General features: G+C 42.6%; 1 protein-coding gene and 1 long non-coding RNA gene across 3 annotated transcripts; one reads left to right on the top strand and one right to left on the bottom strand.

Annotated features, from left to right (window-relative positions):
• Positions 1-6,731: 6,731 nt before the first annotated feature.
• Positions 6,732-13,125, bottom strand: LOC150010011 (protein IFIT1 homolog B-like). Its single transcript, XM_090279258.1, has 2 exons — positions 13,040-13,125; positions 6,732-8,434 (listed from the first exon to the last, which is right to left on the bottom strand). The coding sequence occupies exons 1-2, from the start codon at positions 13,042-13,044 to the stop codon at positions 7,006-7,008; spliced, it is 1,434 nt and encodes a 477-aa protein (XP_090135384.1). The 5' UTR covers positions 13,045-13,125; the 3' UTR covers positions 6,732-7,005.
• Positions 13,126-14,198: 1,073 nt separating this feature from the next.
• On the top strand, positions 14,199-21,616 carry LOC150010012 (uncharacterized). 2 transcript variants are annotated; one of them, XR_016511218.1, is made up of 4 exons: positions 14,199-14,351; positions 16,542-16,701; positions 21,085-21,118; positions 21,473-21,616. It is a non-coding gene; the product is annotated as an uncharacterized LOC150010012 (long non-coding RNA). The 2 variants fall into 2 exon arrangements; XR_016511217.1 differs by lacking the exons at positions 21,085-21,118; positions 21,473-21,616 and having other exon boundaries at positions 16,542-17,041.
• The last annotated feature ends 160 nt before the right edge of the window (positions 21,617-21,776 follow it).

Raw genomic sequence — 21,776 nt, forward strand, 5'->3', positions numbered from 1 at the left:
TATCAAGACAATGCCAGATCAATGCTAGCTTTCAAGGTTTGTAAGGATAGGATAATGGTCTCGCTTGGGGGGCAACGTTTCAGGCTACATATTGAAAACTTTAGTGATTGACACACTGAGAACCCCAAGACCTTCCAGGATATCACTCAGTGCACCTGCCAGTGTACTACAGGAAAAATAAGAAGTCCTGGATGACCCAGCTCCTATTCCAAGATGGCCTTCTGAATTTCTGTGCCACCAAAATGGGGAATTACTGTTTGGAGAACAACATGCCTTTCAATGTTTTGCTTGCTGTTGATAATATTCTTAGACATCCTCTTTATTGGGGATCTTCATCCCAATATTGAAGTGGCATTTCTCTAACTAAACACCATTTCTTTGAGCCAAACAATAACTCAAGGAGTTATAGCAGCTTTCAAGGCCTACTACCTCAGGAGGAGCTTTATCCAGGCTATTGCTACAACTGAGGAAGACACTAATACAACTATAGAAGGATTATAACATCTTTGACCACATCAAGAGATTTGCTTGGGCTTGGGATGATGTCACAAAAGAGTACGACTGGAATCTGAAGGAGATACTGAAGAAGGTCATATGTTACTTCAAAGGACTTGCCAAGGATAAGGAGCTTACAAAAATCAACAAGGCTATGGTTGAGACGGCAAACAACTTTAACCTGGGTATGAATGAGAAGGACATTGAAGAACTTCTAAGGTGGTTCCTGAGCAACTGCCTAGTGAAGAGTTGTAGGAACTGGAAGAGGAACAGATAACTGAAGAAGAAGCAAGAAAGACTGAGAACTCCTGGCCAAGATGGAGGCATAGGTAGACACATTTTTCCTCCTTCCACAACCATAAGAAGGATTACATCTACCTCAAAACCAAATACAACCAGAACTGCCAGAAAATTAAACTGCATGGAAATCAAACAAACAAAGATATAAAAAAGCAAGACTCATCCAGACAGTGCCACAACGTGATGAAACTGGTCATCCAGCACTGATGAATACCTAAGGCTCAGCCCCTTATAACATAACAGGTGTGACACCTCTTCCTAAAAGAAGAGGCTGTCAAATTGAGGAGATAGAAAAGTATGGCCCTAAAGAAGGAGCAGATCAAAGCTCCAGTGGGAAAATGAAGCAATGAGGAGATAGGCAACCTAACAGATGCAAAGTCCAAAACATTGGTGATAATGGATGCTCACAGACTTGACAGATATGTTGAGCACAGCAAACGCATAGGGAAAAAGTAAAGACTATGCTAAGTGAAATGAAGAAAAATCCACACGAAACCAATGGTGAAGGGAAGGAAGCTGGGGTCAAATCAATGATTTGGAACATAAGGAACAAATAAACAACGAGTACAGAATGAAGAAACAAGAATTGAAAACAAAGAGAAGCTTACGAACCTCTGGGACAACTTTAAATGTACCAACATTTGAATCATAGAGGTGGAAGAAGGAGAAGAGGAAGAACAAGAAATTGAAAACTTACGTGAATAAATAATGAAGGAAAACATCCCTAATTTGGTAAAGGAAATAGACATAAAAGTCCTGGAAGCACAGAGAGTCCCAAACAAACTTGACCCAAAGAAGACCACACCAAGACACATCAAAATTAAAATGCCAAAGGCTAAAGATAAAGAAACAATCTTAAAATCAGTAAGATAAAAGAAGAGAGTTACCAACAAGGGAGTTCTCCTAAGACTCTCAGCTGCTTTTTCAAAAGGAACTTTGCAGGCAAAAAGGGACTAGCAAGAAGTATTCAAAGTGATGAAAAGCAAGGCCTACAACCAAGATTACTCTATCCAGCAAAGCTATCATTTAGAATGGAAGGGCAGATAAAGTACTTCCCAGACAAGATAAAGCTAAAGGAGTTCGTCATCACCAAGCCCTTAGTATACGAAATGTTAAAAGGACACATTTAAGAAAAAGAAGATCAGACTTTTGGCCAAGATGGAGGCACAGACAGACACACCGCGTCTCCCTCCACAACTAAGAAGGACTACAACTACCTCAAAACTAGAAACAACCAGAAATTCCAGAAAATCAAACTGCATGGAAGTCCAGCAAGCAAAGATATAAAGAAGAAATACTCATCCAGACAGGTAGGAGGGGCAGAGAGGACGTGGTGTAGTGGCAGCAGCAGTGGCAGGCCAGCAGAAAGTGCAGTCACATGTTTTAAAAAGTCAGGAGGGATTCCTGGGGAGCATTCCCAGCTCCTCACCAGACCTCCCAGCACACAGTCCCAGCACCAAGGAAAATCAAGCCTCATTGCTTCTGACTGTGCAGATCAGTGAGGATTGGGGTTGAGGCAGAAACTGCCGGTCTCAGCAGAGCCCACTTGTTTAAAGGGCCCCCATGGTCCTAGAACGTCCACAGACCCACCCACTCTGGGAATGACGGCCAGGGTAGCAGCTAGAGGGGTGCCAGTCTAGTGCGGAAGTGGGAGAAGTGCCTCGAAAAGGGGCAAGTGCCGGGCAGGCAACATTGTTCCCTCACGGACCCCTCCTTCACATACAGCACCACAACATGGTGAAACAGGTCACCCTGTACTGACAAATCCCTACAATGCCCCTTACAACGGAGGGACAGCTCTACCTGGGATGCGGAGGCAAAAAAACACAGGAGCCTGTCAGAGTGAGGAGAGAGAGAAGTATGGCCCAGAAGGGGAAATAGATCAAGGTCCCAGTGGGAGAACTAAGCGACGAGGAGATAGCCAACCTAACAGATGAGGAGATAGACAACCTAACAGATGAAGAATTTAAAACACTGGTGATAAAGATGCTCACAGGCTTGACAGATATGCTTGAGTACGGCAAATGCATAAGAGAAGAAGTGAAGGCTATGCTAAGTGAAATGAAGGAAAATCCACACAAAACCAATAGTGAGGGGAAGGAAAAAGGGGTTCAAATCAATGACTTGGAACATAAGGAAGAAAAAAAAGTCAATCAGTGCAGAATGAGGAAGCAAAAATTGGATAAAATGAGGAAAAATTTACAAATTTTGTGAAGGAGATGGACATACAGGTCCGGGAAGCACATAGGGTCCTGGGTGAGCTGGACCCAGAGGGGACCACACCAGGACGTATCATGAATGAGATGCCAAAGGTGAAAGATAAAGACAGAGTCCTGGGGGCAGCAAGAGAGAGGCAGAGAGTTGCCTACAGGGGGGTGTCTATAAGACTATCAGCTGATTTCAGAGGACTCTTTGCAGGCAGGAAGGGACTGGCAAGCAGTATTCAATGTGATGAAAAGCAACCTACAACCAGGATTACTCTATCCAGCTAAGCTATCATTTAAAATGGAAGGGCAGATGAAGTGCTATCCAGATGTAAGAAACAAGGACATAGTGACTCCCAAACCAGTAGAAAGTCATTAGTAACAAAGGGCAAATGTATTTAAAGGGTCTCAAGGGCAAGTGTAATTAGAGGGTCTCTGAGAAGGGAGTTGACAGTGTTAGCGTATTTACAAATCACAATAGGGGCATTTAGATGATCGCGTTAGATTGTAACTGCGGAGTAATCAGTCCTGGAGAAACGAGGAGGAAGGAAAGGGGTTGGGGTGCTAATCGAGTTAGGATGGGGAAGCTAATCAATTTCACTTTAGAGTGGCAATTTCACTTTACTATAAAACCAGCTTTCTTTGTCTACTTTGTGAGCACATTCTCCTGGCTGAGGGTGTGCCCGACTCTGCAGACTTGTGAATAAAGGCCTCGCTTTGCTGCTCAAGTCCTGTGTCCCGGTTTTTATTGTGAGCGTTTCTCACACAGATAAGGTGAAGCTAAAAAAGTTCATCATCACCAGGCCATTATTATATGAAATGTGAAAGGGGCTTACTTAAGAAAAAGAAGATCAAAACTATGAACACTAAAATGACAACAAACTCATAATTATCAACAACTGAATCTAAAAAATAAAAACAAAACCCAACTAAGCAAGCCAGAATAGGAACAGAATCATAGGTATGGGGATCATTTGAAGGGTTATCAGCTGGGAGGGGGTAGGGGGAGAAATGGGGAAATGGTGCAGGGACTAAGAAGCATAATCAGTTGGTACAAAATAGACAGGGGATGTTAAGAATAATATAGGAAAGGGTGAAGCCAAAGAACTTATATGCACGACCCATGGACATGAACTAAGGGGGGTGGGATTGCTGGAGGAAAGGGGGGTACTGGGCAGAGGGGAGCAAAAGGGAAAAAATTGGGACTACTGTAACAACATAATAAATTATACTTCAAAAAAAAATAAAGAAAAAGAAGATCAAAACTATGAATAGTAAAATGGCAACAAACTCATAACTATCAACACATGAATCAAAAAGAAAAAAACAAAAACCAAAGAAAACAAAAAGAAACTAAGCAAACAACTAGAACAGAACCATAGATATGGAGATTATATGTAGGGTTGTCAGTGGGGAGGAGGAAGAGGGAGAATCAGGGAAAAGTTACAGGGATTAAGAAGCATAATTGGTAGGTACAAAATAAACAGGGGGATGTTAAGAACAGTATGGGAAATGGAGAACCAAAGAACTTATACATACAATCAGTGGACATGAACTAAGGGAGGAAGGCGTTGCTGAAGGGAAGGGAGGTGCCAGACAGAGGGGGTGAAGGGGTAAAAATAGGAACAACTATAATAGCATAATCAATAAAAATATACTTTAGAAAAGAAACAAGAGAAAAGAAACTCACGGAGAAGAAAAGGAACAGCCAAGAAAATGCACAGTGAATCATTTAGCAGAAGCTTTTGCAGACCTCAATAAGATCATTAGAGTTTGAAAATATGAACTCCCAAATTAAAAGGTTTTTTTTTTTTAAAGAGAGCAATGATCATGGTGCATTATTGGCTTAAAAGGAAAACTGTGGTGAAAAAAAAAAAAAGCAAACCAAGCAAACCACCATGAACATATATTTGAAAAGAGTGGTATCTCCTCAAGAAGAATCTCAGGCAGGTCTTTAGGGAGTTAGTCCAGAAGAAGGCTTTGTTATCATCAGAGATGACAGCTCCAGGCATGCTATTGTCCCTGAAGACCTTTCAGCGGGACAAAACATGGAGGTGGAAGACAGTGATATTGATGATCCTGACACTAAGTTTAGGCTAATGTGTGTATGTGTCAAAAAGTGTAAAAAGTAAAAAAAAAAAAAAAAAAAAGAAAAGAAAAGAAAAAGTTTAAAAATACAAAAAGCTTATAGAAAAAGAATACAAAGAAAATGCTTTTGTAGAGTGTTTGTGTTTGAAGCAAGTGTTATCACAAAAGAGTCAGTTACAAAAACTTAGAAGTTTATACAGCAAAATAAAAAAGTTACAGTAAGATAAGTTATATTATTATTGAAAAATGTGTTTTTAAGTAATGTAGTAAGGGCCTTATACAGATGTACAATTTTTAATCTTTTTTTTCTGTATTTTTACTGTTCCTTGTCTATATTTAGATATGTTTGAATACACAAATACTTACCATTGTGGTACAATTGCCACAGTATTCAGTACAGAAACATCTGTGCAGGTTTGTAACTTGGGAGCAATGGGCTGTACCATACAGCCTAGGTGTGTGTAAATGCACTCTGGTTTGCACAGTGATTAAATAGCTCAATGACACATTTCTTAGAACTATCCCCATTGTTAAGCAACACATGACTATAATTGTTTTATTGTCTGTATCTCGCTAGACTGTAAGTTGAATGAGGTTGGAAAAAATATCTGCTTTGTTCACTGAAGAGAGGCAAAATATGCCACTCAAAGTATACCACGTCGGCATGAGGATTATTTTGAGCTGCAGACAATTGAGGAGAAGCAGGTATAGGTGTGCTCACTTTTCAAAAGTTTGCTTCACGCCATTTCACTTTTACAAAAGAGGTTACCTTAAAATTTGTTTTTGCTAATCGAAAGTTTCAAAGATGATATTTGTCTTTGTGAAAAAGGGAAAAAAGAATAATGTTCATCATATGTTTTGCATGGAGCCTTTATAGAGGCCCATCCCCAGCAGCAAATCTCTTTCCCAGGAGGTACAGTCAGCACTGCAGCATGAAGCTGCGGAGGCTTTGAGTTGTCTGTGAGCACCTGCGCTCTAGCTCAATTGCATTTGCAAAATGTCTCCTAAGGTCATTGCTTCTTCGCTTCAGGTCATTTTGGCTTACAAAAGATTTCCTAGAAATGCTCTGCTGCTGGATGGAGATGGGGTTTATAGAAGAAAAGCTCTGCTGTCTCCCTACCTGCCTAAAAGCAGTGGGGGAGGGGGGGCATAATTTCCTAAAGGTGTTCCTCCTCTCTCCTCTATCCAGACAGGGTAATCACCTGACACAACTGCAGGTCTTTATCAGCCCAGAGCCATTCTCAAAGGAATCTGCAAAACAAACTTTGCTAACTAGCAGCTATTTCCCCATATATTTATCTTCCTACAATTCTCCACCCTAGAAACTCAAACTTCTTTTCCTTTATCTTATCACTTCTCCTAAAATTTATTGTTCTTTTGTTAAGACGCTATAAGCCCAAGTTCTAACCACCTCTGAGTTACTCATCACTGGATATTGCCATGTGTATGTGAGATGCACATGTTAATAAACTTTTGTTTGTTTTTCTCTTGTTGATCTGTCTTTTCTTAGTCTAATTTATGAGGCCTCAGTCAAGAAATCTAAGATGGGTAAAGGAGAAAAAATAATTTCCTTGCTTCACCAGAATATGGTTGGTATCTAGCCCTGAAAGCTACTGGTTGACAAAATGCATGAACCATTTTACTTTATGTAAGTGCAGTGTTTTATTTGCTAAAAATCTATTTAACAAATTGTTATTTCCGCTACATAACATACACACAGAAATGGTTTCTGTCTCTCTTCCTCTCTCACACATAGTGACATGCATATCCTGTTTCACTATTTTCTGCATACAAGTAATATTTTATCAGGTGTGAGTAATTGCTCAAAACATACATGTTTCTGAAAGCAGCAAGCAGAAAGGATGGTTAGTACACGTTAACCTAAAACCAAATGAAATGTGAAAATGTATTTCAGCACCTAATGAACACGTCCCACAGAGTTCTCAGGCAGCAGAGCCAGCCTCAGGGCCTGCTCATAATACTCCAGGGCTCTATTCATTTCTCCTCTGAATTTGTAGACAAACCCAAGGATGCTCAAGCTTTCTACGTCTGCTGCATTTCTTCGAAGTTTCTTTAAAACCAATTTCTCCAAAGCACTGAGACTTTTATTGCTTACAAATGATGACTTTTCTATTTCTATTGCTTTTAAATAATGGATAACTGCATTGACTTCAGATTTCTTTTGAAATTCTTGAAATCGGCCATAGTGATAATGAATATTTAGCTGTAGATGATCATCAAAGACCTCGATGCACAACAGTTTCCGAAAAGTGTCCTCAGCCTCTCTGTGGTGGCCCATTTCTGCATACATCTCAGCTAGGTCAATATACACCATGTAAAATGTGGGCCTTAGCTTCAAAGCCTCTTCAAATTCGCATAGAGCCAACTGGACTAATCTGTGGACATTTTCTCTATTCCGTCCTCTAGGCTGCCAGTTTGTAGCTTTCTTTATTTGAAATATTTGTGTTCTGTAGCAAAGCCCTACCTGATGATGCAGGAAGGCTGAGGAGGGTGTTGCCCGCAAAGCCATTTTTAAGAACTGAAGAGCTTTATCCACAAAGCCTTTTCTTCGATAAAACTTGGCCGCATAGCGAAAGGTATAGGCTTGCGAGGAGATGGTGCTCAGTGCTTCTTCAATGTACTTTTCTCCCTCATCTTCTTGTCCTATATCCTGAAGCTTCAGGGCAAGGAGAGCCCTAATATATGCATCTTCTGGATTTAGCCGGATGGCCTGTTTTAGGGTGTGCAGACAAAATGCCTCATCATTCTGTGATTCTTTGTTGTAGCCATGCAGACGATAGACAGCAATTGCATACCCAGTGTTGAATTCTGGGTTTTCAGGCTCCACTTCCAGAGCCTTTTCAAAGCAGGCTTTAGCTCGTTCATAGTTCTTTCCTCCACATTTCAGCAAGGCCCATCCTTCCTCACAGTCCATCTCTGGACTCCCCACTGAGTAGCAGGAGGGACTGGCAAACTTCTTGCAAGCGCTCTCCACCTTGTCCAGGTAAATCTGGGCTTCTGTCGGTCTGCCCATGTGGTAATACAGCCAGGCATAGTTGCCCCAGGTAACCAGTCTTCTCACTTCTGATTGGACATGTTCTGTCTGCATTAAGTCTTCAGCTTTTTTCAAGCTCTGCAGGGCTTCCTTATTCTGGCCTTTCAGGTATTTCACATAGGCCAATAGGTTGTGTATCCCCACCTTAAATTTTGTGTCTAGGAACTCAATTTCATCGAAGACCCTGTTTTCTAAATCAGGCACTTCGGTGTCATCAATTGGCAACTTCCATGTAAAGTGACACCTCAGTTGAACAAGTGTATCTTCAATGAGATTCCCATTTGATTCATCACTGTAAAAATAGACAACAATTATTTTTTCAGGAGCATTTGATCCAAAGGAAATTAAGCCAGTCCTTTAATAGTCAAATATTACCCCCAAGTGTTTCTGATTCATTACCTGTCTCCTCCCAGGGCTTTATGATTGTGTCTTAGGACAGAGAACAGGTTTATACAAAAATCTTGAGGAAATGCTAATCACTTCATGATTCCAACATGAAAGTTACAAGACAGCAACCTAAAGGACTTTAGTTCTTCTCATGTCAAATAATTTCAGTACGACTCTCTACCCTGCAAACCCCTTTTCTCTTGTCCCTCCTCAACATTTTAATGCGCCGTTAATGCTCTGAAGAAATGAGGAGAGAAGGTTCACAGAAAGGGTGATTCTTTATTTATTTTTTCCATATTCCCAACATTTAACACAGTTTGTTTGTATTTTACTTCCCAGGAAGGGCTCTGAACAAAATATGAGAGCCCAATATGGTTTTGAGTGATGGGTTTCATGAATGCTTCATTAATCTGGGTAGAGAAGGTGGTACCATTCTGATGTCTATGCCTGAATGAACTTACTCAACCAATTCCAGAGAAATTGGAAAGTGGGTGGAACCACCTCACAACAGTGAACTTACTGTACATGCACAGGTCAGAAGTAGGGGGATGAGTGAACACTGCATGAGGTCAGATGTGCCTGTGCAAGGAAATGGTAAGTCCTACCTTTGGAATTCAGTGAGCCTTATGTCAGGTAACCCTGTAGCATAGCTATTAACAGGTACTCAAAATCTCAACAATTACCATGATCTCAGTGACCAATGGGGAACAGAGAATAATAATAAGCTGTGGGACAAAATGTTTTCTTTCCAGTATTTCATCCTCCTGTGAAACAGAGCTGAAGTTCTATTTCCCTTCTAAGAACTTAAGAGGAGAGAAATAAATGTCTGTAACATTTGAAAAAGTCATCCTCGTATCGGATGCAGGTATATTTGCATCTGTGTCTTCAACTGATTACCTTAGATTTCATACTTAACACCTATTGCACCCATTAGTCCCAAGGAAAGATCTCAAAGGGACCCTTCTGAAATTTTTTTTATTCCAAGGATAGAAATTTTTATATTAATCTTACCAGCCTGACTCATTGTATCTAACCATAATTTAATCATAAAACAGACTGACACATTCTCTTTCGAAAATAAAAAGAAAGGGAAAAAATTCACGAATCCAGATGAGCAGAGAATTCTCAAGCAGAAGATTCTCAGGCTTACTACTGCTTCTGCAAATATGGCTGGCAGCTTAGTATAGCTCTCTCATTTCCCCTCAAGTCTGGACTTCAAAAACTCCCTACACTGCCAAGCCATCTTCCCCAGGTCTCAGAGGTGATGTCCTGTCTGAGTCTGTTCTTCCTTAAAGGCATAACTGAGGGTTGACCACTCAAGTGAAAACATGCAGTGACCTTCCTTTTCACCACCTAACTATGGTCAAGAAACATTACCCAATGAAACCTGCGTGCATGTGCACACAGACATGAGTGCATTGTGTTGGAGGTGGTGAGGTTAGGAGTAAAATCAATATGGTTCCTCAGAATGCTCACTGAAAACACTCACCACCTCCAAAGGAAGTGAACTCAGGAAGAGCTTTTCACCCAAATGCTCCACTTCTGCCCACCACACTCCATGGTATTGATGGGGTCAGACATTGTGCCAGGAAGCTCATTCACACAAAGTGACATGGCCTGAGGGAACTGCTGGAAGATTTGTGTATGAACCATCCAGGTTTTCTTTTTTTATTAATTTATTTTCAATTATAACTGACATACAGTATTCTATTAGCTTCAAGTGTGGAGCATAGTGTCTCAACATTAATATACCTTATGAAGTGGTCATCGCAAAAAGTCCAGTAATCACTTGTCACTGTACAGAGTTATTATGATGGTGTTGACTCTATTCCCTATGCTGCACATTATAGCTCCATGACTTAAACATGTACCCCAATATCTGCACCTCTGCCCAGCTAGAGCCTTTGTGACAGTAGAAAGAGGCTGTCCTTCTTCTGGATGATCTAATTAGGGCTACGGTGCCATTCATTACTGGGTGGAAATTATACTGGATTTCAGTCCTCACCAGGACTGCAGAATTTCAAGTACACAACTTGAACAACCTTACAGGGCTGCCCTGGAACCTTCCAGAAGAGAATTATTGTTCTTTCTTGTGGGTGGTTGTTCGTCAACATGTGTCATCTTTTACCTTGCTCGGGGCTTGAGAAGACTAGGAGTAGGATGTTATCACAGAGATATCTTTACTCTAAAAAAGGCATGTTGAGAACCTAAAGTCCTCCTTTAGCTCGTGAGCACACAGAGTGTACTGTTAAGAGTAGTATAAATATTATTATCAAATTACAAGTAAGTGCATGTGGGGGGACCCCAAAAAACAGAATTTATTTGTAAAAAGTTGTGCATTCTTATATATTTAAACTTTAGTCACCTTTAAACTACTCTCCATTTGATGCACTACACCCATCAAGACATTTTTCCATTGCTCAAAACAGTTTTTGCACTCGTTGATTTTGATGCCTTTTAGCATTTCTGCTGTTTTTTATTCCACCTCTTCTACATCAGCAAAATGTTTCCCTTTGAGGACTTTTTCATTCAGGGAAACAAAAAAAGTCACTCGGGACAAGACCAGATGAATAAGGAGAGTGGGGAATGGGTTCATGCCTTTTTTGGTCAAAAACTGCTGAATGCTCATAAATCACCCATCATGAAATGGGCAAATGCATTGAAAGAGTCTTCAAAAAATGTTCACTGAAGCTGAACACAGCCTCTCAAAACAACACCAGTTGGTACACTGATACAGATGGGTTCCTAGAACACTCACCTAGTGGAGGAGCCTAGGGGCCCACCCTCCAGAAGATAATTCCATTTTTAGGAGGGATTCCCCCTCATATGTGGCAGATACACATTTTAATGTGGGTTTTATTCAGTGTAGGATAGTTCAAGCTCTCCTAGACTGCCTTATATCAGGAGATTCTACAAATATAACTACAGGCCACTGCAAAATGTCTTAGAGAGCCTCACTCTTACGGCTGGGGTGTGAGGGAGGGCTTGCTCTCTGTCAGTCCTACAGATGCGGACATCGCTAACATCAGTTCATGACCAGCAGTTCGTAATATTCAAAAGAGAGACTTGGAGACTCTTGTGGTAAACTCCATTGCAATCCCTCACTTGTAATCTTTTCACGGGAAAGGTATAGATGTGCGCTGCCGAGGGAAGCCTGAAGCCGGGGGTGGGGCTTTTCCTGCAAGCTCTTCCTCTCCCACTGCCTGCAATGGCAGGTGGGATGACTCTAGCAGGCGAGAAAGCTTTGGAACAGAAATTACGTTCTGCAGTTTGCCAATTCTAACCAAATCAAGAAAGAAAAGAGCATTTACTCTTTGGAACAAACATATCACAATCCTGATAAGAGTTCTTATTTTATAACGTCTAGTAGAGGGGCTGAGTGGCTTCTCAAATTTGAGCCTGCATGGCGATCAGCTGGAAGACTTAGACCACACAGATTGAGGTCCCTTCTTCCCCTGACACCCTGAATTCCGAGGCTTGAGAATCTGCATTTAAAACAAATTCCCAGGTGATGTGGCTGCTCATGATCAAGGGACCACACTTTGAAAACAGCTGATTTAGTGAAGATCAAGTTTCATTGTAATCACAGTAGCATAGTTTCATAGTAATCACAAGACTTTGCATCAACAAGAACAGAAAAATAGCCATCTTAAAAATAGCTTCTCCTTCCCACCTGGATATAATCCATGCTGCCTGAAAGGAATTAAATGCTGACTGGTCCCCATGCTTGTTTCCCTCTAGGCCCAGGCCTCTGTTATCTGGTGAACATTCTATCAGTGTCCCCTGGGAAATAGTCACTGCATTTACAGAGAGCTACACAAATGACTACTTTGGAATTAAGATAGTTTACTCATTGGTTCTCTTAAGAGCACTGCTGCTCTTATGGAGCCAGCTCACTAATGGGTCAGTTAGGAAATGTGCCTTGGTGCACATAGTCTGTCTCACCTCTCTGGATCTACCCTTTCTACATTCTTTCCTGTGCCCTGTGCTCATGGAAATGGACGGCATGGATTTCCTTAAAGAGACCTCTTTAATTTTTGACTTCCTTTTGAGTTTGGTCCACTGGCAGACATCAGCCAGAAGTCAGAACTCAGAAGGAGATAAAGTTCGGGGTCTTAATTCCAAAATTCCCACGGTGCCAGGCTTTGGGTTGTCAGTGGTTGGATTTTTCACCAAAGGCTTCTTGAGAAGCCCTCTCTACAGGTACAGCTGAGCGTCTCAACAGGTCTGGTGACTGCTGGCTCCCTCTTCCTGCCCTTGTAGGCCTAGAGGTGTTGACACTGTCAGCAGGCTGTGGGTCCGGCACCATCTTCTGCTGATTTTCTACCCGATCCTAAACAGCCCTCCTATGAAACTCTCCTAGGTTACCAGGTTATTATGGGTGCCTGTGAGAGTCAGAGGCATGAGTGACTCAGCTCCCTTGGCAGCAGGCCTAAGAACTGGCCTTTTAGGAAAAGTTTGGAATTTCAAGACACAGAAATAAGATCAACAAAGCAGAGAAAGTCTTTACCTCATGGTGCCACAAGGCAGCAGGCGCTGGGTTCAAGAGGGGAGGAGGCTGCTCTGAGATTTGGGCCGCACAGTTCTAAGGCTCCCCAGATAAGCATGGTACTTATATACGGGAACTATGCCCAGGCGGTTTGGCACACCCTGGAGGCCCAGTAAGATTGGCAAGTCTCCATCTTGATGAAAATGAAACTTGGAAAGAGGGGCTGTTTCTGCTTTGATTACCAATACATGCTCAGCTTTGGCAATTGGGAGGATGTTTGTGAGAAGCAGTTTTGATATGCAAATTCTTTACAGGGGTCCATGGGGCATAGAATGCAGAGAATACCTGGACCTTATGATAACTTAAGGGTTGTGGAAAGATCAATGAGGGACAGAGATCTAGATTTTTGTGTGACATATCCAATTCTTGTCTAATTTTTAACTATCAACAATGTACCCATTGATATCGTTTCAGGGACATCTGCAATGGAAACGACTTGGCCTGGAGTGAGTGGCTTATGACTAAAGGACTAACCCAGAGAGCCGTTGTTAATTTGTGGGTATTGAGAGGTGCCTCATGTCATGACTCTGACTGTGCAGCTACTGAGGCAGGGTGCTGTGTTGGGAGCTTCAGTCCAGGGCAATCTAGATGTTCCCACCTTAGGTCTCAAGTCAGGGGCCCATGGACATGCCCACACCCAGAGCCTGGCACCCAGCCTTTCCCAAGGAGGGCCTGACCTGGGTAGGGGGAGAAGAGATTTTAAAAGGGGATCACTTCCAATCAGCTATTGCCTCTAGTCTTGAATCATTTGGAAAGCTGCTAGCAGGCTGAGTTTTAGGGTGAAAGTATTTTCTGCAAGGCACCAGCACCAACCCAGCTCTGAAAGAAAAGGATGGAACTGTAGTAAGTACTGAAACGAAAGATGGGAGAGTTGTTGGCACTCACAAGAGTATGGCTGTCTGTCAGGGAAACAGAGCATGTGTCCAGCCCATGATAAGTATGAATTTGGCAACAGTCCTGATTCTGCAGGACTCTGGCTCAGCTGATTAGGTATTTAGAATCTTGCCCAGTGTGTCTTTAACATAAACAAACCCCTGAACTACACAGAACAGAGCAGCATTAAAGGAGAGAGGCAACAGCCAACAAAATCTGTAAATATGTGTGTGTGTGTGTGTGTGTGTGTGTTTACAAATAGAAAAGAGCAATGAAAACTAGAAAGAAAAATTAATTTCTAATGGACAGGGATCCTACCTTAGGAAATGAAGCTGAAGCCCTGAACTATCAATTCAATATCTGGATTCAAGGACCAGCTCTGTGTTTGACTGCAGGACAGGTGAGGGTGGGGAGCAGGTGGTATATAGAACTCTACTTTCTCTGCATTATTTCCATAAGCCTTAAAGTACTCTAAAAGTTTATTAAGTGATAAAAAAGATTTGCAATAAGTTTGGGTGACAATTGCAAAGGAGGAGGGATGACTATAGCAATAGAGAGATGGCTTTGATCAGAAGGTCTGCAAATGGCTCAAAGATTAGTCAGAAAAAGGCTTTTCCTTTCTATGGAGGAGTAAATAATGCTTGAAAGCAATGGGCACAGGTGAGGAGAGGAACGGGTGGAGAGATCTAACAGCTGAGCAGGAAATATTTTTCCTTGATCTCAGCCAAATGTTGAGAGGGACTGTTTGGCATTCCAGTGTGTGTTTAATCTGAGGGGTCAGCCAGATTTCAGGGTCCGGTGGGGGAGGAGAGAAATTCAGTCAAGTTAAATTTACAGGCATTTTCTTCCAATTCATCAGCGTGGACAAATCATTCATCTAATTATTTATGAGACACGAAACAGGAATTTGCAAAGTCTGTGTTCAGATTTGTCATAGGCATGACCAGCACTGTCTAAGTAATAGGGGGAAAGGTATTCTTTGCAGTTTAACAGAAGAGTGCAAGAGGAATTGAAATAGACAGGTGAATTACTTATAGGTCCTGAAACCACACAGGCAGGGCCAGAAGGATGCAGGCAAAGAGGGAGGCAGGACCTGGGGCGCAGTTCTTTAGTACACTCCATAGGTAAAATGCTTCAGTGTTCTCATGCTAATGCTGGATTAGTCAATTCCAACCAAAAAAAAAAAAAAGGAGTTTTGGTAAGATCCACTAGGATATTATTTAAGGGGCATACAAGGGGATGTCCCTGGGAAGTGGGGGAGACTGTTGATCACAAGGGTTTTAGGGAAAGTCAAAAAGTTATATTTGCTTGTGACTCTGCAGGCTGTTATCAAGGACATGAACTTATTTGAGGGACCAATGTTAGTTTAAGGCCTTAAAGGTCCTCCTCAGGCTGCTTGGCCAAACAAAAAGGCTACAGAGGCAGCAATGCCATGGATTAGCTAAACAAAACTCTCAGCATTTGCAGCTGAGTGGAGGGAAGGTAAATATTTTGACCATAGCTGTTTTCCTGGAGCACAGGGCTCAGAGGAAGTTCAATGTTGTCAACATCCTTCCAAATTGTCAGGTGCTTGGTGCTGTCACTTTAGTGGCCTTTGGCCTCTCTGGGCTTCATGTGTTCAGGGCGACAGGAGACACCCCACTAGGCTATGAAGCCTCAGAAAATATTATCATCATCATGATGTCAATGAATTCATTCTGTTAGGTTTGAACACTAGCCAATAGGGATTAGATCTGCTGGTGATTTATCAACACTGCCTGATAAGCCTTAATTATCTGGCTGCCTCTGGGAGCCACAGTTTTCTTTGTGAGCTCTTGTGTCTATGTATGTACTGTAATTAAAACTATTTTTTCTCTTGTTAATCTGGCTCTTATCAGTTTGATTCATGTCCCTAGACACTGAATCTAAGAGAGTAGAAGGAAAAAAACTTTTCCTCTTCTTTACTCTCTGAAAGTCCAAGTTCTTTCCACTCCTTTGAGTCACTCATTACTGAGTTCTCCCATGACACATTAATAAACTTCTGTTTGTTTTTCTGTTGCTAATCTTTCTATGTCAGTTTAATTCACAGGGCCCTGGGCTGAGAACCTGGGAATGAGGCAAGATAGAAAGAAGTTAGGGAAAAATCCTGATGAGTGGAATGAGGAAGTAGGAGCAGACATCACAGGCCGATAAGCTGCTAGGTTCCCTCACCTGAGCCCCCACCACCACCACCTTGATCAAAGGGAAACAGCTTATGGCAAGAAAACTCCTTCCATGGTCACAGAAGTCAATGACAGCAAGGACTGGCTAAAACCAGATTGCGAGGGCAGTAGAGTCTGTCAGGCTCCCTCACCCCGGATGTCCAGGCATGGGCCACTTAGAGATAATAATTAGATCCACATGCACAGTGCACTTGCAGTTATATATAAGCATTGATGTCATCTTTTGGCAAGCAACCAGCTTTGTCTATGCATAGTACATAGTGGGGTGGAATTCCCATGGGAGTGCGGCATGTGGTGCAATAGGGAGCAAGCAAGCAAGTGTGAATGTTGAATGTACTCGCAATAAAGGAATGTCAGACATCCCCTCACTACCACGTCTATTTTTCCAGTTTTCCGAATCAAGATTGAATCTGCATTGTTTAGAACAGTTCCACAACACAGATCAATCCAAGACGGACCAAAAATTGACCAGAGAACCAACTCCAAAGCTCATTATACCATCTTTATAATGAAAACTGACATCACTTGTAGAAGGGGGGCCAAGGCGAGGTGAGCACGATGACACTTCCTGAACAAACCATATTAGGAACTAGGACCCTCCCAACCAGAAGGCAGAGACAGAATTTAGCACCACAAAGTTAAAAAACGAGGAACATGGAAAATTCCAGGAACTGATGGCCACGTGTGTAGCTGACTTGTGGATCAGCCCATGTTCACTCAGATGTGCGCTCTCACTTCTCTCACAGGGGTGCCCTGTGAGACTTGCAACCATGGCGTCAGCGGGTGGTGGCAGCCAGTCTCAAGCTCAACCCCTGATATTGTCTCCAGGAACCTGTATCCTAGCATCTTTTCTTTTCCCCTCTACATGAATAAAACTTGATTTTGTTCACCCTCTGACCCATTCTTAAAATCTTTCCTGGCCAAGTCGAGAGCCTGATCTGAGAAAAGTCTCAGACTGTCCTGGGGAAGGGCCAGTCCCTGACACAGAATTGATTTGGTGACAGGAGGTTAGAGGAAAATAACTTTTTCTCCCTATACTATCATAAATCTTACTGATGATTATCACTACATGCTGAGTGTGTCAGTCTTTTTAGCAAATGAGCAAACCTGAGAATGGTCTTGAATCCCCTCACCCCTTTGGTTGGAAGAACCCTGACTCATGAAACATGCTGAAGCATTGTTTGGGAAAGGGAAGGATGAAGGGGCCAGGGCTGACAAAACTTTGCTGCCTGGTAGCTGTGGAGTCATTCGTGGTATGCAGTAGCAGCTGAGCTACTGTCTGTTGGTAAGAGGTTTAAGTCACCCATGGGGTTTGAAACTGAGGTATCTAACCACAAGAGAGCTGGCTTGAGGATTCAGCCTCTGACTGCTTTTGGCCCAGCTGGATAGAGCAAGGGGAAAATCTTGCAGCCAAGAAAATGCCTTTGGTTTTTATTCTCCCCTCCCAGTGGGAGAAGAAAGGGCTGAAACATTCCTAAAGGTGAGCTTTGGATGGACCAGAAAATATCAAAAGTTTGTATTGATCTTTCTTCCAAGTAGAAGAAAAAAAGGTGAATCAGTTAGGGGATGAGGAGTACTTGTTCTAGTCATTTCTTCAGCCTGGTGGCGGCCATTGCTATAATAGCCTTCTCCTTCCCTGCCCCAACACCTGCATTCCAGTCCAGGTCTCCCCAGGCCTCTGATATTAACCCTGTAATGCGGAATTTACTGAGCGGAGTTTCAGTAGCTATGCAATGGGAAATTAAAAACGAAGATGGTTTCATATTTTGTGGCTATTCCATTGGTGTTACAGTAGTTAGTTAGTTAGATATTAACTAAAGAGAGGGGTGCTAGACATCTAATTAAGCTGGACTAACTAGAATGGGGCAGCTTCACAGTTACTCTAGATATCCGAGTGGACAGGAAAGACTGGTTTCCTGTCTCCCTGGGGAACAATCAGTCTGTTGACCTGGATTACCCGGGGGGAGGGATGAACAGTTAGGGGGAAATTCCTCTGCTGAGACATGCACAGTAGAAGCCAGATGACAAGGCAAAACTATGAGTTATGTGCAGTAGGAGCCAAAATGGTGACCTTAAGGGCAAGGAGTCTAACCTGGGAAAATCTAGGAAAAGGATTGGGTAGAAGGCGGGCCCAGCACAAGCCCACAAAGAATTAGGGAGAAGATTGGTTAGTTTGAAAGAAAGCTTACACCTCCCCAAACCCAAGGAGACATAATCAAAGTTTAACAAAGGTCCCCATTGGGGGCACCCCAGCCATACACATTCTCTCTCCCCTTCGAAGTTACCTGGGCTTGAGTGTGGCAGTGGGCTAGTGGGATCTCAGCCAGAGTACCACCAGGTCTGGGTGGTAGACGTGAACATGGGGAAATGAGACACAGAGGTGTTCCTCATTTCTGGGTCCTGGGCATCCTGAACCTGATGGGTGTGGGTTCGGGCCTGCGGGCCTGGAGGCTGGACTTCTTCCCCAGCAGTGATGGACCTAAGCCACCTGGTTGCGGATAAGGCACTGTGGCAGCCTCTTCAGGGGCATCTATGCCCTGCACACCCCTCCAATAAATCTTGCTAATATACCTCACATTCTATGTGTGAGTTTCTGGAAATACTTTTCTCGCAACTTCATAAGAACCCATTTCCAGACCAGTCCGACAGGCCTGCCTTGGTCTCAGTCCACATCTGACAACATTGGGATATATGATGAGGTTAATATCAACTGTTATATGTATATAGTTTCAGAAATGCTCGTGGGCTCTTTTCAATCAGGGAAAGCTGTTATAATTTAAAAAAATGTGTTAGTGGGACACCACTTTCTCGCTTTTTACATCTCAGGCAGAGGTTGGAATTCAAAGTTTTTTAGTATTGAAAACAGAACAACTCTCCATAAGTATGATTTTTTGCTACGATGATCAGCTTTTGCAGTCTCTGGAAAAAGGGAGATAGTCTAAAAAGAGAGGCAATCTCCAGATGGAGAAAGAAAGCAGGTTTTAGTTGCTCATGAGCCCTTGGGAGATCAGATGTCTGACACTTGGGAGCTGGTGGTTTTCCAGGCCAATGAGCATATTTTTGAGTGAATCAGTTAGAATTCTAACACTGACAAGACAGAAAAGACTTAGGAAAGCCTTGCTTGTCTCTAGGACCTAGACCACAGTGGGCTGACCCAGACTTGTCCAAGCTTTGCTGCTGCTGGAAGAAAAGCAGCTGACTCTTGCCCTGACCAGTGTGACTCAGCTTGTTGGGTGTAGTAGTGCAAAACAAAGGGTTGTAGTTTGGATTCCCAGTCAGGGCGTATGCCTAGGTTTCAGGTTCGGTCCCTGGTTGGAGTGCCTACAAAAGGCAACTTATCAATGTTTCTCTCTCACGTTGATGTTTCTCTCTCTCTTTCTCGCTATCTTCCTCTCTTTAAAAATAAATAAATGAAATCTTAAAAAAAGAAAAAAGAAAAAGAGCTGACTCTTTTGAAATCTGGAATTTACAGATCCTAACAGCCTGGACTGGACTCCAAGCTGAAACCTGGGGCTATTGCCTGCTGGGCTGTTTTAGCTGTAGTTTTTGTTGGCTGACCTGAAAGAAGGCTCAGTGAACAGAACCCAGATCCTGGGAACTTTGCACACGTAGGACACCCCTCTGTGAGGCCCTAATTTGTAAAAACATCATGGGTGCCGGCGCAACTTTCTGGGTCACAAATGCCACGGGAAAGGGTATTACTCTGACTGATTATCTGAAACATAGCAGCAGATCAGCTCCTTTTTTTAATTGTAGAGGAGGAAAAAATTTTTTTCCTCTATCCGTCTTAGGTTCTTTGATGGACCTGCAAATTAGACTGACAAAAAACAAATTAACAAGAAAAAAAGCAAACAGAAGTTCAGTAACATGTGCATCATTACATATTCATGAAGGTACTGGTGATGAATCCCTCAAAGGCATGGTTAGAACTTGGGCTTATATAGTATTTTGTCAAAAGGACAATACACTTGTAGAAAAGTGACAGGACATAGGGAAGGGACTTTGAGCTTCCAGGGGCTGCAAATTGTTGGAAGGTAAATATACGGGGAAAATTAATGGAAGATAAGAGCTAGAAAGATAAGGTTTGCTTGTATATGTTCTTTCTGGTGCCATCTCCTCTCTGGAAATAAGACTGTTTATCCCTTCTTGGTACAGGAACTGGGTGAGGGAGGGCACATTTACATGCGGAATTTATCTTCTGCTCTCAGGCAGACAGGGAGGGCAGAGAGCTCATCCTGTGTCTGCTTTTTCTCACTTGCTTTCAGTTCAGCATAGGCCTCATGATACAGAAGCTAGTTGCATTTCTGACTATTGATTCTTGTTGAAAGCTGCAAGTTGAGGGAGGACACATAACGGGAGGGGCGGGTGTGGGGGTATGGCTGTCTCCTCCCACTCCTGACAGATTAAGCCACAATCTCCCTCTCCAGGCTCTCTCACTGCTGTTGACTTGTTCTTTTCAACTCTTCCAAGCAGTTGTGACCTGTGAGAATAGAACAATAGCTTGACTCCATGTCCCTCACCTTTGCCCTAGTACACACACCTAAGTAAGGTACACAGTTTGATTGTTAAATGCAAGTGACCTCAGAAATCAGCTGCAATTTTCTAGGCTCACCATATAAATGATCAGAACAAAGGGGTGCGGGGTGATATAAACTCATTTTGAAAATTTTAAAAAATTCAGGACTTTGAGCTCATCCCTAAACACAATGCCTCTTTCTGGTTGAGCTGCATAAAATGTTTTTCTGTGAAAACACTTGTACCTCTTGCATAGAGCCTGTCCTGTTGAAAGGTCTGGGTGGAGAACAGGGGGAAACTGAAAAAAAAAGGAAAAGTTATGATTGTTGATTGAGACATTTTGGTTTGTAACAGTGAAGAAAAACAAAAATTCAGCAGCTAGGGAGTCACGGGGCATTAATGATCTTTGTTTTTCAGAACTGTTCCTGGAAGCTTTCTCTCCCTTCTGAAGGTAATCCCCCCATTCCACCTTTCCAAACTGTGCCAGTGCTTTGAATTCAGGCTGCTGAGCCATTGAGCACAGGGGACAGCAATGGGGGTGGAGGGAAGCCAGTTCCTGAACTTTCCACCCAGAAATCCTCAGATGTCATCTTCACTCATGAGGCAGATAAACCGGTATCAAGGATGAGCAAATGTTTGGAACTGTCAGGCAGCCCCTGTAAAACCAAGGACTCAACTGAATTTTTTTGGATTGGACTGAAAGACCTCCAGTGGAAGGCCACACCTGGGGAGCCTATTAACCTTACTGCCTGACTAAGGTATGTTTTGTTTGGGATACCTGAACAATTGTAAATTCTGTTTCCAGGGGCACTATGCTGGAGGAATCAAGAAGACCCTGTATGATCCTATTGGAGGAGACTCTGGGAAACTGCGCTTCATTTTCTTTATTCTTGGACCCATGAGCCTTTTCCCTGTGCTGACTTTGCTTTGTATCATTTTATTGTGATAAAATTTAGTCATGAGTGTGACTCTGCTGAGGCCTATGAGTCCTTCTAATGAAACTTACCAAACTCACAGATTGTCTTGGGGACTCCTGATGCTGATGTCTTAGACTTTTCATTGGAAAAAACAATGCAACAGCTATTAGGAAATACAACTCCATCTGGAGG

Source organism: Furipterus horrens, unplaced genomic scaffold, assembly GCF_987537825.1.
Source record: "Furipterus horrens unplaced genomic scaffold, mFurHor1.1.pri manual_scaffold_5, whole genome shotgun sequence".
Lineage (NCBI taxonomy): Eukaryota > Metazoa > Chordata > Mammalia > Chiroptera > Furipteridae > Furipterus > Furipterus horrens.